The sequence below is a fragment of the Cygnus atratus genome, chromosome 27 (genome assembly GCF_013377495.2).
Source record: "Cygnus atratus isolate AKBS03 ecotype Queensland, Australia chromosome 27, CAtr_DNAZoo_HiC_assembly, whole genome shotgun sequence".
NCBI lineage: Eukaryota > Metazoa > Chordata > Aves > Anseriformes > Anatidae > Cygnus > Cygnus atratus.
In genome coordinates, this window is record NC_066388.1 from 2,295,311 (window position 1) to 2,310,200 (window position 14,890).

Genomic DNA, 14,890 nt, shown 5'->3' on the forward strand with positions numbered 1-14,890 from the left:
CAGGAGGATTTTTTTTTTTTTTTTTTTAAACAAAGTTTATTCCTTCTTCATAAAATACACCTGTAAAAAACTGGAAGTGATGTGCTGGCTGGGCCAGAGCTCTGTACAAAAACACACAACCATGCATAGTTAAAAAAAAAAAAAACAATACTATTTTTATATTAGCTTTTAAGTTAATATATGAACACGTTTACAATTACTAATAAATACATAAATACAAATGTTCTGCTTGTATTTTTGAGGTGGGATTTGTGTTTTTTTTTTTTTAAAAAGTTGTTGGCAAATTGGTGTGGGGGGAGGACGGAGTGGGGGGGGGTGCAGAGGAGCTGGCGCTGCCCCTGCGCCCGGGCAGGTCCCCGGCGGCTGGGCTGCAGCACGTTTAAGCCAGCTCAAACCCTGCAGGTTTCCAGCCACATTGTCCCTGAGCTACGTGTTTGTCCCTGGGGAGGGATGGAGGATGCTCAGCGCGGTCACCTCTCGAGGTGGATGGGGACAGCAAACCCCCAAGAGCCAGGGGAAGGGGAACCAAGCGCCCTGACCACGGTCACGGAGGAGAGAGGAGGGTTTCTCAAGCTGATAATTTGCTGTTTTCCATCCTGCTCCCTCCATCAACCCTTTTTTTTTTTTTTTCCCTGGCGATCACAGAGCCAGCAAATGGCTCCCAGCCCTCCCCTTGAGTCCAGTGTTGGATTTTCTAACAACAAGCAGAACTGCTACTACCTAAAAATGCAGCACAGTAAAAAAGCTTTTAAGGAATAACCCAAGAACTCAACTGCTGCTGGCCCACCAAGCATACAGCATTAAGCAGGCTGGCCACCTCTGAGATGTTCTGCCAGCAGAAGTCGTTGCAGATGCCAGGAATCCCACCAAAACAAGAGAAAAAAAAAAAAGCCCAGGAAAGGATGATCCAGTTAAAAACAAGAGGATGCCTTCACCGTGCAAAGATGCTGCTTGGCACCAAGCCTCACGAGGTCCATAGAGTACCAGTGCTTCCCCGCGAGACAATCCCAAAGGCAGCTTGCAATAGTTTTTGGCTCATTGCATTGATTGAGTGAAATGAAGGCACCAGCTTGGGTTTCATGAGGAAGCACCGAGAGCCTAGGTCTGGCAGAGGAGGCCACGGGGCTTGAACTTCACGGGAGGATCAGCTCCTCCAGGCTCAGCTGTACAAGGGCTTCAAGGGCTGTAAGCCACAATAAAAAGGTAAAAAACAGGAACTGTTCTTCAAGGTATTCGTGTTCCCATGTGGGAAGGTGCTGCTTAGCTCACTTGGTACTGGAAGGAGCCCTGCTGCACCAGCTTGGAGGAGATGTCCTCTGCTATGCCCCCCAGGTCGATGCGGTGCAGGGCCTCCAGCAGCGTGTTCACGGAGGCGCTCATCCCTTGCTTGTTCTGCCACATGTTGAGCATCTGGAAGAAGGGCTCCTGCGAGTATTTGTCGTTCATCTCCGCCAGAGCGAGGTCGTTCTCCAGCAGGTCGAGGGCTCGGCCGTATCTCTTCCAGTCCTTGAAGGGCACGTCTCGGGCAAAGACGTGAAAAGAGCGACGCAGAACTGGAACCAGAAGGGGAAAAGCTCAGGGGACGTGGAAGAGCACGGATGCTGGGGCCAGCAGGGATTATCCCAGAGAGCCCACACGCTCAGCACACCCCTGGGCCCCAGCACTTACGGATAACGGGGTCTTCTCCTGGCACTGGAACCAGAATCTTTTGGGTTTTCACACTGGGATCCGAGGTCCTTGCTACCACCTCCTGAAAAGAGAACATCCTACAGCACCCAGCAAGCGTTCCCAGGTCCCATTAACAGGGGGTTTGGGGACCCTCTCCCTTTTTCGGGGGGCTTTTGGGGCAAGAGATGGCCACACACCCCCAGGACACCCATCACCTCACAGCATTGGGGTCGCAGCAGCCCAAAGCAGGGGAGGGCAGGCTCATGGGTCCAGGACAGGGAATGAAAAGGTTTGCTTAGAGTCGGGTGTTAAAACAGGAGATTTCGGACACAGAATGAGGATGAGACGGACACCTTGGTCCTGCCCTGGAAGCCCTGGAGCTGATGAGCGTGGTCAAGGTAAAGGAAAGGCTCAGACCTCGGCTGAGCAGGGGGGAGCACGGGGGCACGGTGCCCTACCTCCAGCCCTGGGGCGCTGGGAGCCCCCACGGCAGGGAGCAGCCCCTGCTCCTGGTCCCGGGAGAGGTGCTCGTTGCGGATGTTGTCCCGCGTCCCCAGCCCACCCCGCCAGCGCCGGGTCAGCTGCAGCACCAGGTAGTGCTGGGGGGAGAGAAACACAAAGCTGCCGAGCTGGAGACCCCTGCTCCCAACCGGGGCGGTGATACCAGCCCCGGGGGGGGTGCAGGAGACCCCCGCTCTGCTTGGCCACAACCCCCTGCACGCTCCCCGAGCCTTCCCGGGGGGGGCTGCAAGCAAAGCAAGGAGGGAGCAGAGCCCCCATCACGACTCACCACCACGTTGCCAGACTTTCTGCCCAGGTCTCTGCTGTCCCCTGGAAGGAAAAGCAGAGCCGTCAGCCCCAGGGGACGTCCCTCTTCCCACCCAGAGCCCCCATTTGGGGTCAGCACCCCGGGTCCCCCCTCACCTGCAGCGGGGTGCCTGCAGCAGCACTTCCACAGCAAGACCAGCAGCAGGACCACGGCCACCGCCACGATGATGACGATGATGATCACTGGTAACACAGGGCACGTTGAGGCAGCAGCTCCCACACCTCCAGCCCTCGCCCCCGTCCCTCCAGCCGCCCCAAACTTACTGTAGGAGCCGGAGAAGGAGCCCGTGGGGGGGCCGCAAAGGAGGTCGCTGTGCGGCGTGCACGGAGCTATCTTCACTTGCCCGCTGGGGCACCTGGAAAAGGGGAGAGGGAGCAGGCTCAGAGGCTGGGGCTCCCCGCAGCACCTTGAGACCCCCCCCAAGGACCCCCAGCTCACCGGGACTGGCACTTCTGGCACATCTCGCAGGGGTGGTCGGGGGAGCAGAAGGTGCCGTTCTTGCAGATGCACTGCGTGTTCCTGGTGGCACTGCAAGGACTCAGCTCCACCTGGTCTGTGGAGAGAAGCCACAGGGCTCGACCCTGCTGCTGGGGCTCTCTGTCCCGCTCCCTAATGCAGCAAAGGACGCGCAGACCCGGGGAAGACCAGGGCGCTGCTTTACCCTTCCCCACCCCGCACCTCACCGTGCCCACGTGCCAAAGCAATGCTTTAAAAGCCCCGCCAGCAGCCTACGGGCACTACGTGAGCCCAGATCCTCATGGTCCTCGCATCCCAGCTTTGCACCGAGGGGATGCCGCACCGAACGGAGACGCAGGGCTGGCACGAGCCTCCACGCCGGGTCGGGGCGCAGCCTGCTCCTGCAGCACCCGCAGTGTGAGGCCTCTCCTCGGGGATGCTGCGGATGGGTCTGTGCTCTAAACACAGAGCTCTGCGGTCAGCCAAAGCCATGCTGTCGACCTGCATCGTCCTCCTGCACACCAGCTCCTACCTTCCCTACACGTCCAGCAGCGCAGGCACCTGCTGAAGCGACTGGGGTATTCGACGTACCCGTCTGCTTCGCACGGCAAACACGTGCTGGAGCCGTTTTGCTCTTTACAGTGCTCCGCCACGTAGGTGCCTGCAAAAAGGGGTGGACGGGGGGAGAGGAGGAGGAAGAAAGGGCTTATCAGTGGTTGTACAGCACGGGGTGGGGATGTCCTTGCAGCAAGAGCTGGTTCTGCTGCCAGAGTCGTGTGCCGTGATGTTTTTTTGGGATGTTTGAGGCCATCTTACCTGCGGGGCACATCCTGCAAAACCAACCGCTGTCCTGGACCTGGTAAAAGTCTTCCCCTTTCCTGCTTAGCTCCAAGAGATCCACCCTGTCCCTCCTAACCTCCACTGCGGCAGCCGTTGACAAAACAGCCTTCTGTTAAAGGAAAAAATAATTTTAAAAAGGTTAAAACCCACCCCAAGGCCATGGTGCAAAGCAGGAGCACGGCACTGGGACGGCCCAGAGCTGCTGGACCCGGCGGCTGAGCCCTCTGGCGCAAGTACTTCAAGAGATTATTTCCTTAGGATCACATCACGCCTCCTTTCCTTCCCCAATTTCTCAGCACGTGAGCCAACGGTATGAGAGAAAAAAGCACAGTGCCACACGGGGAGGAAGAAGAAGAGGGAGAGCAGAGGCGGGGGGGAAGGCAGCCGTGCGCCCGGGCTGCTCGGTTCCACCGTTGCCGCACCGTGCCGTTACTGTGCGGCGGGTCGGGAAGCTGGCAGCCCCACCTCTGCCTGCTCACCGCCACTTTTCCACTGGCTCAGCTCCTTCTGTGCCTGCTGAGCCCCGTGGGACGATGTTTGGCAGGGGCAGCGCTCGCCCCAGCAGGGGTTTGAGGTCCCCAGGGGGGTGCACCTTGCGCCCTCATGGCACAGGGGCGCGCGTGGCCGGGGCAGCCCCCAGAGGCACCTTGCCCTTCCCCTCGTATCCTCGGAGCTGGAAACCTGCCTGTTAAGCACATATTTCTTCCAGGAGTCAGAAGCAGCCTTGAAAGGCTAAAACAATACGGTGATGAGTCACTGCCGCCTCCGAAGGAGCCGGTCCCCCCCCTTCTCCCCTTCTCTTCCTCCTCGCATTCCTCGCTCGGCGCAAGGAAGGGCGTGAGCATTGTGTGAGCACCAAGTGAGCCCGGCTGTGCTCAGTGCAGGATGACACAGCTCAGCTAGGCCAAGAGGACGGGTCCCCATGTCACCTCCGTGCCTGGCCCAGAGGAACCAAGCCCTGGTGCCCCCGAAAGTGCTGCTCCAAAGGCTGAGCGCTGCCCGGCTTCGAGGAGCCGGCCCTCGAGCTTTTCAACTTGCCGCCTCCCCGGCTGCTCGAGGAGGGTTGAAAAGAATATCAGAGGGAATAAAAGTAACAGGGCTGGGATCCCAGACTGGGCACGCCGTGATCCCGGTGGTAAAATGGGAAATTGGAGAAATGCAAAATGCACCCGGGGATAAATGTCCCTATAGGGAGCACAAGCACAGGCTCCAGCACGCTTCATGTACAGGTCCGCATCTTCCACCGCTGCCTGCTCGAGCTGGGAGGGTTTGGAAGTTTATGAAGTCTTTTCCTATCCCATGTAAGTTTGCTTCTACCTTCCAGCCATGAGCGATTCACCCTCTGCAGTCCCCAGGGCTTCACCCAGCCCAGCCTTGGAAGTTTTTAGGGATAGGGACTGCACAGCCCGGCCCGCTGCTTGTCCTCACAGGGAAAAAAAAAACTCCTTTCCCCATTCAAACTCTGCCAGGCTGCAACATAACACTATCTGCCGTTGGGAAAGGCCCCTAAGGCGCAGGATTTCATCGCTTTTCACGAACCAGAGCTTGCCCGCGCACACGATAAGGCTATCAGCCCCCAGCACCTTCCCCTAGCGCTGCCCTGCTGCAGCGCACTGGGCAGGTCTCTAACCCATCGGCCCCGCAAAGCCCCTGGGGCCAGAGGCAACGTGTTCAGGGGTTGTTCTCACCCCCAGTAAACATCCAGGGAAAGCAAAGTTGCCCCAGGGCAGAGGAACTGCCAGGCAGGAATCCCGATAGCCACTAAAAGGGGAGGTCGGGAGCAAAGCGCTGGGAAGCCCCAGTCCTTGTCTTTTCCTTGGGTTCTGTTTTTCCCCAAAAGCGATCCCAAGGAAGGGAATGGGCCATCACGGCAGAAAACAGACCCCGTGCTGTACTCCCAACCCTCAGCAGACCTCCGAAGAGGTCTTATAGGTGCGCCAGCTCTCGGTCTGGGGAAGGGAGGCCCTAAGTCCCCGCGCACCAGCGGCCGTGGCCAGGGGTTTTCCCCTCCGGGCTTTACGCAAGCGGAGTTTGAGCTCCTGCAAATCCTGAGCGCTCCTCCTCGGGCACCCGTGGCCCAGGTCCAGGCATGATGCAACAGGCATTGGTGACCAGAGGAAGGAACCGTTGCCGCGGGATCGTATGATTATCATGTGAGGCTACCGTCCCCATCGGTCCCCCCTCCTCTTTTTGTTTTTTAACTTATTTTTAAGTAATAGAAAAAAAAAAAAAAAAAAAGCTGTTAAAACCTGGCCCGTAGGTGCTGGGTTTGGTAAGGCTCGACTTTACCAGGCAAGTCTGAGCACTGGGAGACGCAGGGAAATATCACCTGCCCCACCTAATTCCCGTAAATGATCTAGAGAAGGGAATGTAGGCAAAGCTGACGCTCCTGGATGCTGTTATGGCAGCGCCGATCACTGTGGCACGTGAACAGCCACCACGTGAGGCAAGACCTTAGGTATTTCGGAGCTCGAGCAACACCCCAATTCACCAAGAAATATGATGTGCGCAGCTGGGCGTTCCTGTCCTAAAGGAGGGCTCGGACACGCTTTGAGCATGTCAGCCCCGAGCGTCCCTGGTGGACCCCGATGCTACTGAACGCCCCCGGCGATCGCGAGATCCCGACGCCGACGGCACACAGGGCTTGGAAGTGAAGCTTGTGGAAATCCCCTCCAGCGCGGGCAGCGCTCGCCATCGGGATCCCTCCCCCATGGGACAAGCCTCCAGCCCCAAGTCGCCCGCCAGCCCGCAGCCCCCCAGCCCTGGCATGTCCCATCCCAGCTCTGTGCCCCATAGCCTCAGCTCCACGTGCCCCCGTTCCCCGCAAACCCCAAAACCAGAGGTGGCAGATCCTCCTGCTCCCCTCCTATGGGGGCCAGGTGAGCCCCCATAACCCCTAGATTGTGGGACCCCCCCCACACAGCCCCTGCTCCCCACATAGCCCCTTGGCCAGCGGACCCCCCCATAGCCTCTGCTCCCCCCCCCACAGCCCCCAGACCGGGTAAACCCCCAGTAACCCCAACTCCCCCCACAGCCTCTGCCCCGGCTGAACCCCTACCCCTGACCCCCCCCCGACCCCCCCCTGCTAAAGGGAACCCCCGATCCTTTACTCTTCCCCCATCACCCCCACCCCCAGAGGAGCCCCCAGCCCCTACACCCGAGGGAACCCCCATTCACACCGCCCCCCCTCTATACAAACCAATCTCCCCCAGCCCCCAAAACGACCCCAATCGCCTCCCATCTCTCCCCCCCCCCCCCCCCCCCCCCCCCCGCCCTTTTTTCCCCTATTCCCAAGCCCTGTAGGATCGTGCCCCTCGACGGCGCGGCAAGCCCGGGCATGCCACGGAGGCAGATCCGAGGGGCCCAGGACCACCCCCCAAATCCCCTTAAATCCCCCCGAGCCCCCCCCCCCCCCCCCGGGACCCCCCCAGACCCCACACACCGCCAGCAGCAGGGGGAGGCAGCCCCGGCGGGACGAGGGGCGCAGCGCCGAGCGCATCCTGCGCGGAGCGGAGCGGGTTAGGAACCATCGGAGGGCAGCTTCGCCAAACATCCCTCAAAAAAAAATATATATATATGTATAAAAAAAAATAAAAATCCTCGAAGCCGACTCCCGGGGCCCCCAAAGGACCACCCCAAAAAAAAAAAATAAAAAAAAAAAAAATCAGAGCATGTGTCCCAGAGAGGGACCCGAGCGCTCCTGGTGCTCCGCGGCTGGGCGCCGCTGCTCTGCTGCCCCCGCCCTCGGGGCCGGCCCTTTTCCTGCTACCCACCCCCTTCCCTCGGGTCCTATCGCTGCTTACCAGGGAGCTCAGCACCTCTCCCCTCGGGAGGAAGGTGTAAACCTCCAGGAGGTCTCCCCTCAGCCTCCTCCTCCTCCTCCTCCTCGTCTTCTGGACGAAGAAACCCAGGGACCCCAGGCGCCCCCCACCCGTCCCCCCCATCTCCAGCCCCTTCTCCATCCTTCGGGCGCTGGCAGTTTTATATCTCCGTTATACCACGGCGCCCAGCTGGGAGGAATGTTAAAAGCAGAATATTGTTGAGGAGGAGGACAGGGTGGGGATGGAAGGCTGGCGAGGGGCACTGCAAACACGCTCAAGTGACCTTGCAGCTGGGACCGCGTCAAGCCAGGGGACTTGCAAAAAAGAGAGAGAAAAATAAAACGTAAAAAGAGATATAAATCACGCCTGGTGCTGCTTGTGCTGCCTGCTCGACAAGCAGCACATCTGTGCATAGATAACCGAGGTGTTTGGTGGGCTTGGGGGCACCCTACAGGGTGCGCTTGAGCCCCCTGCTTTGGCATGGAGATGAAAGAAGCACGGAGAGGATCACAGCGCAGAAAAAAACCTGCGCCTGCGTGAACTCTTGGTGAGAACAGGTGAAAGCAGCAGCACGGGGAGCTCCCAGCATGGGGTAGCAGTTCCTGTGGCCCCGCTCGGGTGCCACTTTGGGGGCACCCCGGCTGGCGAGGTGTCAAAGGTGATCAAAAAAACATCGAGTCCTTCATTCAAGTCATTTCTGCAAACATTGAGAGGACTGGCCCTGAAATGGAGCCCTGGGGAACCCCACTAATGTTAGGTTGCCAGGCTGGTGTAACCCCATTACAAGAACCCTGTTGGCTTGACCCATCAGCTAACTGTTCACCCATCTTATAATAATTTTATCCAACTGTATTCTGGTTGTTTTGTCCAGAAGGATATTCTGAGAGACAGTATTGAAAGCTTTGCTGAAATCCAGACAGATTACATCGACTGGCTTCCTTTGATCAACTAGCTGGGTGATCTTGTGAAAAGAAATAAATTTGTTAGACATGAGCTTCCCCTATTGAACCCACATTGGCTGTTACCAATCGCTGCGTTGTCCCTTAGATGGTTTTTAATAACTCCCAGAACAATTTTCTCAATTTTACCAGGCACCAAAGTGAGACTGACTGGCCTGGAATTGCCAGGATCTTCCTTCCTGCCCTTCTTGGAAACTGGGAGCGCATTTGCCAGCTTCCAGTCAGCTGGGGCCTCTCGGGATTCCCAAGATTATTGAAAAATAATTGGGAGAGGTCCCACAATGACATTAGACATCCCTCTGAGTACCCTGGGATGAATCCCATCAGGCCCCCTGGACTTGTATGCATCCAGGTGGAGCAGCAAATGTGCACAAATTTGGGGTTTATCATTCCTGCAGTCTCGGTCCTCCATCTTAGGGCATTTGGAGTCCCAGGGTCCATCTCTGGTATTGAAGACAGAGGCAAAAAAATCATTAAATATCTCTGCTTTGTCTATGTCCCTGTTTGTTAGGTGCCCATCCTCATAAAATATCAGAGCGATGTTTGCTCTGGTCCTCCTTTTCCTGATAACTGGGGTGGGCTGGGCTCGGCCCCCGGGCACAGCACGGTTTGGCCCCGGGCACGTCGTGGAGGTGATGGGACAAGAGCTCTGGGCACAGTGAACGGGGCCATATAATGGTGGGAGGAAGAGGAGGAAGGAAAGGGAGGAAGGAGGAGGACAAGGGCTGGCCCTTGGCACTTCCAAACTCGTGCCACCACCGCTGCAGCAGGTTTCAGTACGATGTTTGACAACAGCCTGGTGTGAAAGCTGAGCTGGGCTCACGTTTCACAGCATTTTATTTTTTTACCATGGTTTTTCTTTTTCTTTTCGTGCCCAAACTTCTGGTTTCGAAGCTCCCAGCTCAGGCAGGAGCCGCCGGGAACGCTTCGCTGAGCCTGTTCTCCTTGGTGCTCCTTCGGTTTGCATTTTTCACCATCACATAGCGCCTGTCTCAAGCGAGCAAAGGCACAGGTTTTGTCTCCCGAGGGGAAAAAAAAAAAAAAAAAGAAAAAAAAAGAAAAAGGCTGCACGAACTTTCTATGCGCCTGCTCCCATCCTGTGGCCCTTCCGTTAGAGCATGGAAATCCCAGCGCATCGCCTCGGGGAGGGAACAAACAAATATACGGAAAACCTTTGGACTTTCTGCCATTACACAATCGGTTCTCCTGCAGCTGTGTGGATGGGGTGGCAGAAAAATTGCCCCAACAAAAGCGAGTTGAGATGGCGACGTGGTGACTTGTTAATTTTTTGCCAGCCTTGAACTCTGGGCTTACCCATACTGTGAGCGCGTACTGGACTCAGGGCTTGGGGCAGGCTCTCTCCCTAGGAAATGACTCACCCAGGCTGTGGATGAGTAACTCTTGAGCGGCTGATCCTTTTTTAAGCATTGCCCAAGGCACAACAAGTGCAGGTGAGAGCTTGGAAGAAGATGGCAGGGCGGGAATAAGGCTGCTCGGCGGGGAAGCAGCTCGGGGAACTGGGAAAAGCGGGTGAGAGCGGGGCATCGGATGGGACCTGGAGGAAGGCAGCGATGCTCAGCAGGTCCGGATGGATCAGTAGGGCTGGAGGCAACCCGCTCAGGATGTGGGTATTCGGGAAGCATCCCCCTTTGGCAGTTACCCTCGCGGCACAGCGAGCAGCCACGCTACGCAATGGAAATCTGGGCTGCTCCAGCAGAAGTCGGGACCTGTCCGTGCCGAAAGTAATTAAGCTGAAGTGTGATTTAAAGGAAATGAATTCCTGGTTGTTTCCTGGGTGGGTACTTGCATTACAAGTCCCAAAAGTATGCAGGGCCTTTTGTTTAACCAAAATCATGTGTTCTTTGCCCTGGATACCACTGACATCAGTTCAAGCCGCTCAGGGCCTTAACAGACAGCAATTTTTTTTCTGTTAGGTCAGAATAAATGCTGGTTCACAATATTGCAATATTTGCATGTTCAGTGGGATGGGAAAGGATCAAAAATCCATCCTGATGATGTTTATGGGACTGCCTCGTGTAGACTCAGAGCACAACCAGGTGCTGCTGCCAATTCCCCTCTTGCTCCATCACTTTCCCCTTGCTCCCAGACCCATCCCACAGCGGGGGCAGCCCCCAGCACCGAGACCCCGACGCCTCCCCCTCCACCACTTGTCAGGAAGCCACGGCCACATGTCCGTCCGTCTCAGCCTCCCTCTTTATAAAATAATGTTTGCACAGCTCTGAACAAAGGCGGCTTTATGCCTGGCGTGCGGGTTTGTACACTCTCGGAGCCGGGATGCCGTGGCACACACGTCACCCACCCACACAGCAAGAATTTCCACCGCCGTGCACGGAGCAGGCGCATGGACTTTTTCTATTTAAGGCTGATCTGTAGGGCAGGGGCAAAAAGGGTGTGCATTTATCACCCAGGGCCAGGCCTCCTGGCGAGCACCCACTCCTTATCACCACCAGCCTGATCGGCTCCGTCCAAACCCCTCCAGAAGCCAGGGAGGCTGCCCCACAACTGGTGTAAATTAAGTGCATCGAGATGGGGGCACCCCGCAGGGTTCTGGGTTACCAAATTTCCCCCCCCACACACACACACACATGCTCTTCCTCAGCTCTGTTGCAAGTGGAAAACAAAACGAGTGCAAGAATTTGGGGAAGGACTGCGGCTCGCCTCCAGGGAGCGGGGAAGCGCGAGACCGAAGCAGGAATTAATTGCCCGCAGAGGATGTCGTGTAATAAACGGCCGTCTGGGGAAGTCTGGTCTTATTGGCCATGGTTAGTGGTTAACCTCACACAAGCTGGCTGCTTGACGGTTCAGACCCTTGAAATATTCGTGTGCTGGCTAATGCAGGATCTGTTTGCTCCTCGTCTATCTTTAAAACATCTTTAACTGTGATCCACGGCAAACCCCGGGGAGGTGCTGGGGTGTATGCATATATGTATTCTTTTTTTTTTTTAAATATATTCATCATTTATTATAATTTCATTTATATTTCTTTTAGATATTATATTTCTTTTATTATATATATTTTTATATTCATCAGCATTAAATTTTACATTTCAAACCCTGGACAAGCCACCGAGACCCCCAGTGCCTCATTTCCCCTCTGTGGCAGCAGCTTCCACTCCCTTTGCCTGCTTTATCTTTTGGGTTTTGGAGATGCTCAGGATGAGCAGGGCGATTTCACCATCCTCTCTCCTGTCGTCTTTCCCAGCCTCTGAGCATGCAGCTGTGGGGCAGGGGAAAGGGTTAAACACTTTGCCTTCCCGGCCGAGCTTTGGCTGAAAGCAAAGGGAGATTTTATGCAGCAGTTGTGGTCTGAACTCAGATCTACCCCTTCCCTGCCCTCCCCATTTCTCCTCCCTTTCCTCTCCTTGAAACGGGACTTAAAAGGAGCTTTGGGATGAGGGAAAGCCCCAGCAGGGTGGGGGCCAGGGACAGAGTGGTTGCAGCGTTGCGGGCTCAAAGCCTGAGGAGCAACAGCTCAGGCTCCTCATCCCAACCGAGGCATCTGCCTGCTTCAAAACTGCCATAGAGCTCAGTAGTCTGGGGTTTGAAATGATCCATCCTGCATAAAATCCAGCTTTCAGCTCAGCCCCAGTGAGTCCCATCCCAGGGTAAACCTCCATGGGGAGGAGGCAGGGTGGCACAGACCCCAGACCGTGCCTGTGCCCCGCAGAAACCTGTGGCCACCCACTGCAGGGGGCCGGGCTCATCCCTCAGGTTCACCCCATAAGCCTGAGACCCCATGAAGGGACCAAGCTGCTGTGGTTACACCTCTTTGCAAATTTTTAACTATATGCTGATGATGCCTTGAATCTCTTTCCCAAATATCTCACAGTACACAGACGTTCTCCAGTAAATATATAAATATTCTCCAGTAAATATATATATATTATATATATATATAATTTCTGGTTTGTATCAGTTTTTCTCACAGATGAATTTGCAGGTCAGGAGGGAGTTTCTGGCAGGATCCCGCAGGATTAGGACCATCACTTGGCTCTTTTTACAGCCAAACATGTGATGATGCCCCAGTCTAACAGTCGCTGGCACCACGGGTTCAAGGCCGATTTTCCCAGGTGTTTAAACACAGCCCCGTGCGGTTCCTGTGAAGAGGACTCGTGGTCACATCCCGTGGTATAGTTTCCTGGACACGGTGTTTGCTTGTGGCCAAAATGTGCCCTCCTTCACAGGGAACAGCCGGGCTGGGTTTTGGCAGCAAGGTTTGCAGAGATCGCAGGTTCTTGGGTATGAATGGCTTCGCACTTACAAGGCAATGCTATTTTGTGGCCAGCACTGAAAGGATTAATGTGAAATTTCAGCTTGACACAGAAAGCTTGAAAGAAGATAAAAATAGGCTCTTGCCTCTGCTGAGTCATCTCCTGATTTAAAACATGGATCAGGGTGTGTTTAAAGGCTGCTCTGGGACCTGCTGCTGCCCCTGCAGCATAGCATCTAGGTCTGGCCAGGGGGAAAAAGCCAACAGAACCCTCCAAAAAGGCCGTCGCTGGCTTTTATTTACTGACATCAGCGCCCTTTGCTCACCAGGACACTGTGAGGCAGCGTTAATGAAAGCTGCATTAATGAATTTGGAACAACCTCAGCAAAAATAAAACCAGGAGAGGTTGTGAGCCTGGACGACTTTTGTACAGCTCCAGAGGCCTCCCAGCAGCGACATGAGGAAAAGCAAGCATCATATCCTGCACCTCTGAGGGCAGAGCGCAGCCCTGCACTGACCTCTCTCTGATTTCTGGATAATCCCTGGGGGCACAGGGTGACTCCTGCAGCCCAGTGGCTACAGGGTTAAGCTGACGACTGCAGGCATACATGCCACCACTGACTCAGAGCTGGTGAGGAAGGAATTACATGCACACAAACCAAAACAATCCTTCCCTCTGTGCCGCTCAAGGACACCGAACACACCTGGAATGTCTGTAAAGTGCACACACTGGAGGTGGTTTTGGTTTTGTCTCCATCGTGAAATGGCTGGTTATGCCCTCAGCTACTCAGCACCCACAAGGGACAGGGCACCCTAGTGCTGAGCTCCCAGACACTGCTTGGTTTTTCCCCTGCTCTGCAGGCACCAAAGCCCACTTGCTCCCGTCCTCTGCAGCCCCTCGACACCAGGAGGGAGCTCCAGGTCCCTGATGTGACACACCATAACAGCAGCAACCTCTGTAGCCTGAGAAACCTGGGCTCAGCACAGGAAGGGGAGCAGCAGCCTTCTGCCAAAAAACGGAGCTGTCGCCTTCTTCCGTGGGCAAGAAATAGCACATACGGTGAATTTGAAGATATAGAAATACCCAGAACTTGGCAGCGCTGCTTAAGCAACAGCGCTTGCCTCCCCTTCTTTTAGTAACATCGAGCTTTGCTCTGAAAACGTCAGACTTTGCATGAAGAAATCCCTGAGAGCCATGCCTCCCTTCTCCTGAATCCTGATATTTGCATGATACGAGGCTATTGCTCTTGGGCAACCAGGAAAAATGGAAATCATACATGAGAAGCAGGAGGGAGGAAAAAAATAATATGTGAAAGGACAGGAAAGCTAACTTCTGTTGATGCTAGATGCAAGCCGAGTCCCTGCGAAGTGGCGCTGCCACCAAACATCTCACCAGCCCCAGCAAGGTCAGGCTGGGGTAGCTGTGGTGTGCTACAAGCATCCGCCAGGGCTGTGCTCAGAGCACTTTGTGTGTGCTGTTTGTACATTTAAACCTCACGGGAACCACCACCAACCACCAGCTGTGCGTTCGGAGGGGCCAGGTGCTGGGACGGCTGTGCTCACCGCAGCAGCATGCTGCATCACTGACACAGCCCGGCACGGTTTTGGGGGTTTACACGCATACAGCACAATTTTCCAGCAGTGACCACACAACTGGCTGCCTACAACAACACGGCGCCCTGCGGGTTCCAGCTTGGTTTAGGGGTGATGCTGTGAGGTGCTGGGTCAGCCACCATGCACCAAACCCTCAGCTTCCTCAGCACAACCCTTTATGGCTGTTACTGAGGGCTTGGGACATGCTGGCAAGCCCCAAAACAACACCAAGTCCCCCAAGGGTGCCATTTGGGGGAGCTGAGGCGAATCCCCCGAAGAGTGGACAGGCATTGGAATGGGTTGCGTAGGGAGGTGGTGGTGTAATTGTTTCTGGGGGTGTTCAAGGAAAGGTTGGACGTGGTGCTTAGGGACATGGTTTAGTGGGTGATAGCCCCCCAAAGGTGCCATTTGGAGGATCTGAGGTGAATCCCCCCAAAAGCAGTTAGGCATCGGAATGGGTTGTGCAGGGAGGTGGTGATGTCACCGTCTCTGG

At 55.6% G+C, this 14,890-nt stretch overlaps 1 protein-coding gene across 3 annotated transcripts; it reads right to left on the minus strand.

Moving 5' to 3' along the window:
• Nucleotides 1–8: 8 nt before the first annotated feature.
• LOC118255990 (tumor necrosis factor receptor superfamily member 10A-like) lies at nucleotides 9–7,602 on the minus strand. 3 transcript variants are annotated; one of them, XM_035562643.2, is made up of 10 exons: nucleotides 7,236–7,602; nucleotides 3,770–3,902; nucleotides 3,486–3,614; nucleotides 2,936–3,050; nucleotides 2,761–2,852; nucleotides 2,593–2,679; nucleotides 2,459–2,499; nucleotides 2,127–2,267; nucleotides 1,669–1,750; nucleotides 9–1,553 (listed from the first exon to the last, which is right to left on the minus strand). In XM_035562643.2, the coding sequence occupies exons 1-10, from the start codon at nucleotides 7,344–7,346 to the stop codon at nucleotides 1,261–1,263; spliced, it is 1,224 nt and encodes a 407-aa protein (XP_035418536.1). In that variant the 5' UTR covers nucleotides 7,347–7,602; the 3' UTR covers nucleotides 9–1,260. The 3 variants fall into 3 exon arrangements, with proteins under 3 accessions (XP_035418536.1, XP_035418535.1, XP_035418534.1); XM_035562642.2 differs by having other exon boundaries at nucleotides 1,669–1,747; nucleotides 7,236–7,538; XM_035562641.2 differs by having other exon boundaries at nucleotides 2,593–2,852; nucleotides 7,236–7,538.
• Between the last annotated feature and the right edge of the window lie 7,288 nt (nucleotides 7,603–14,890).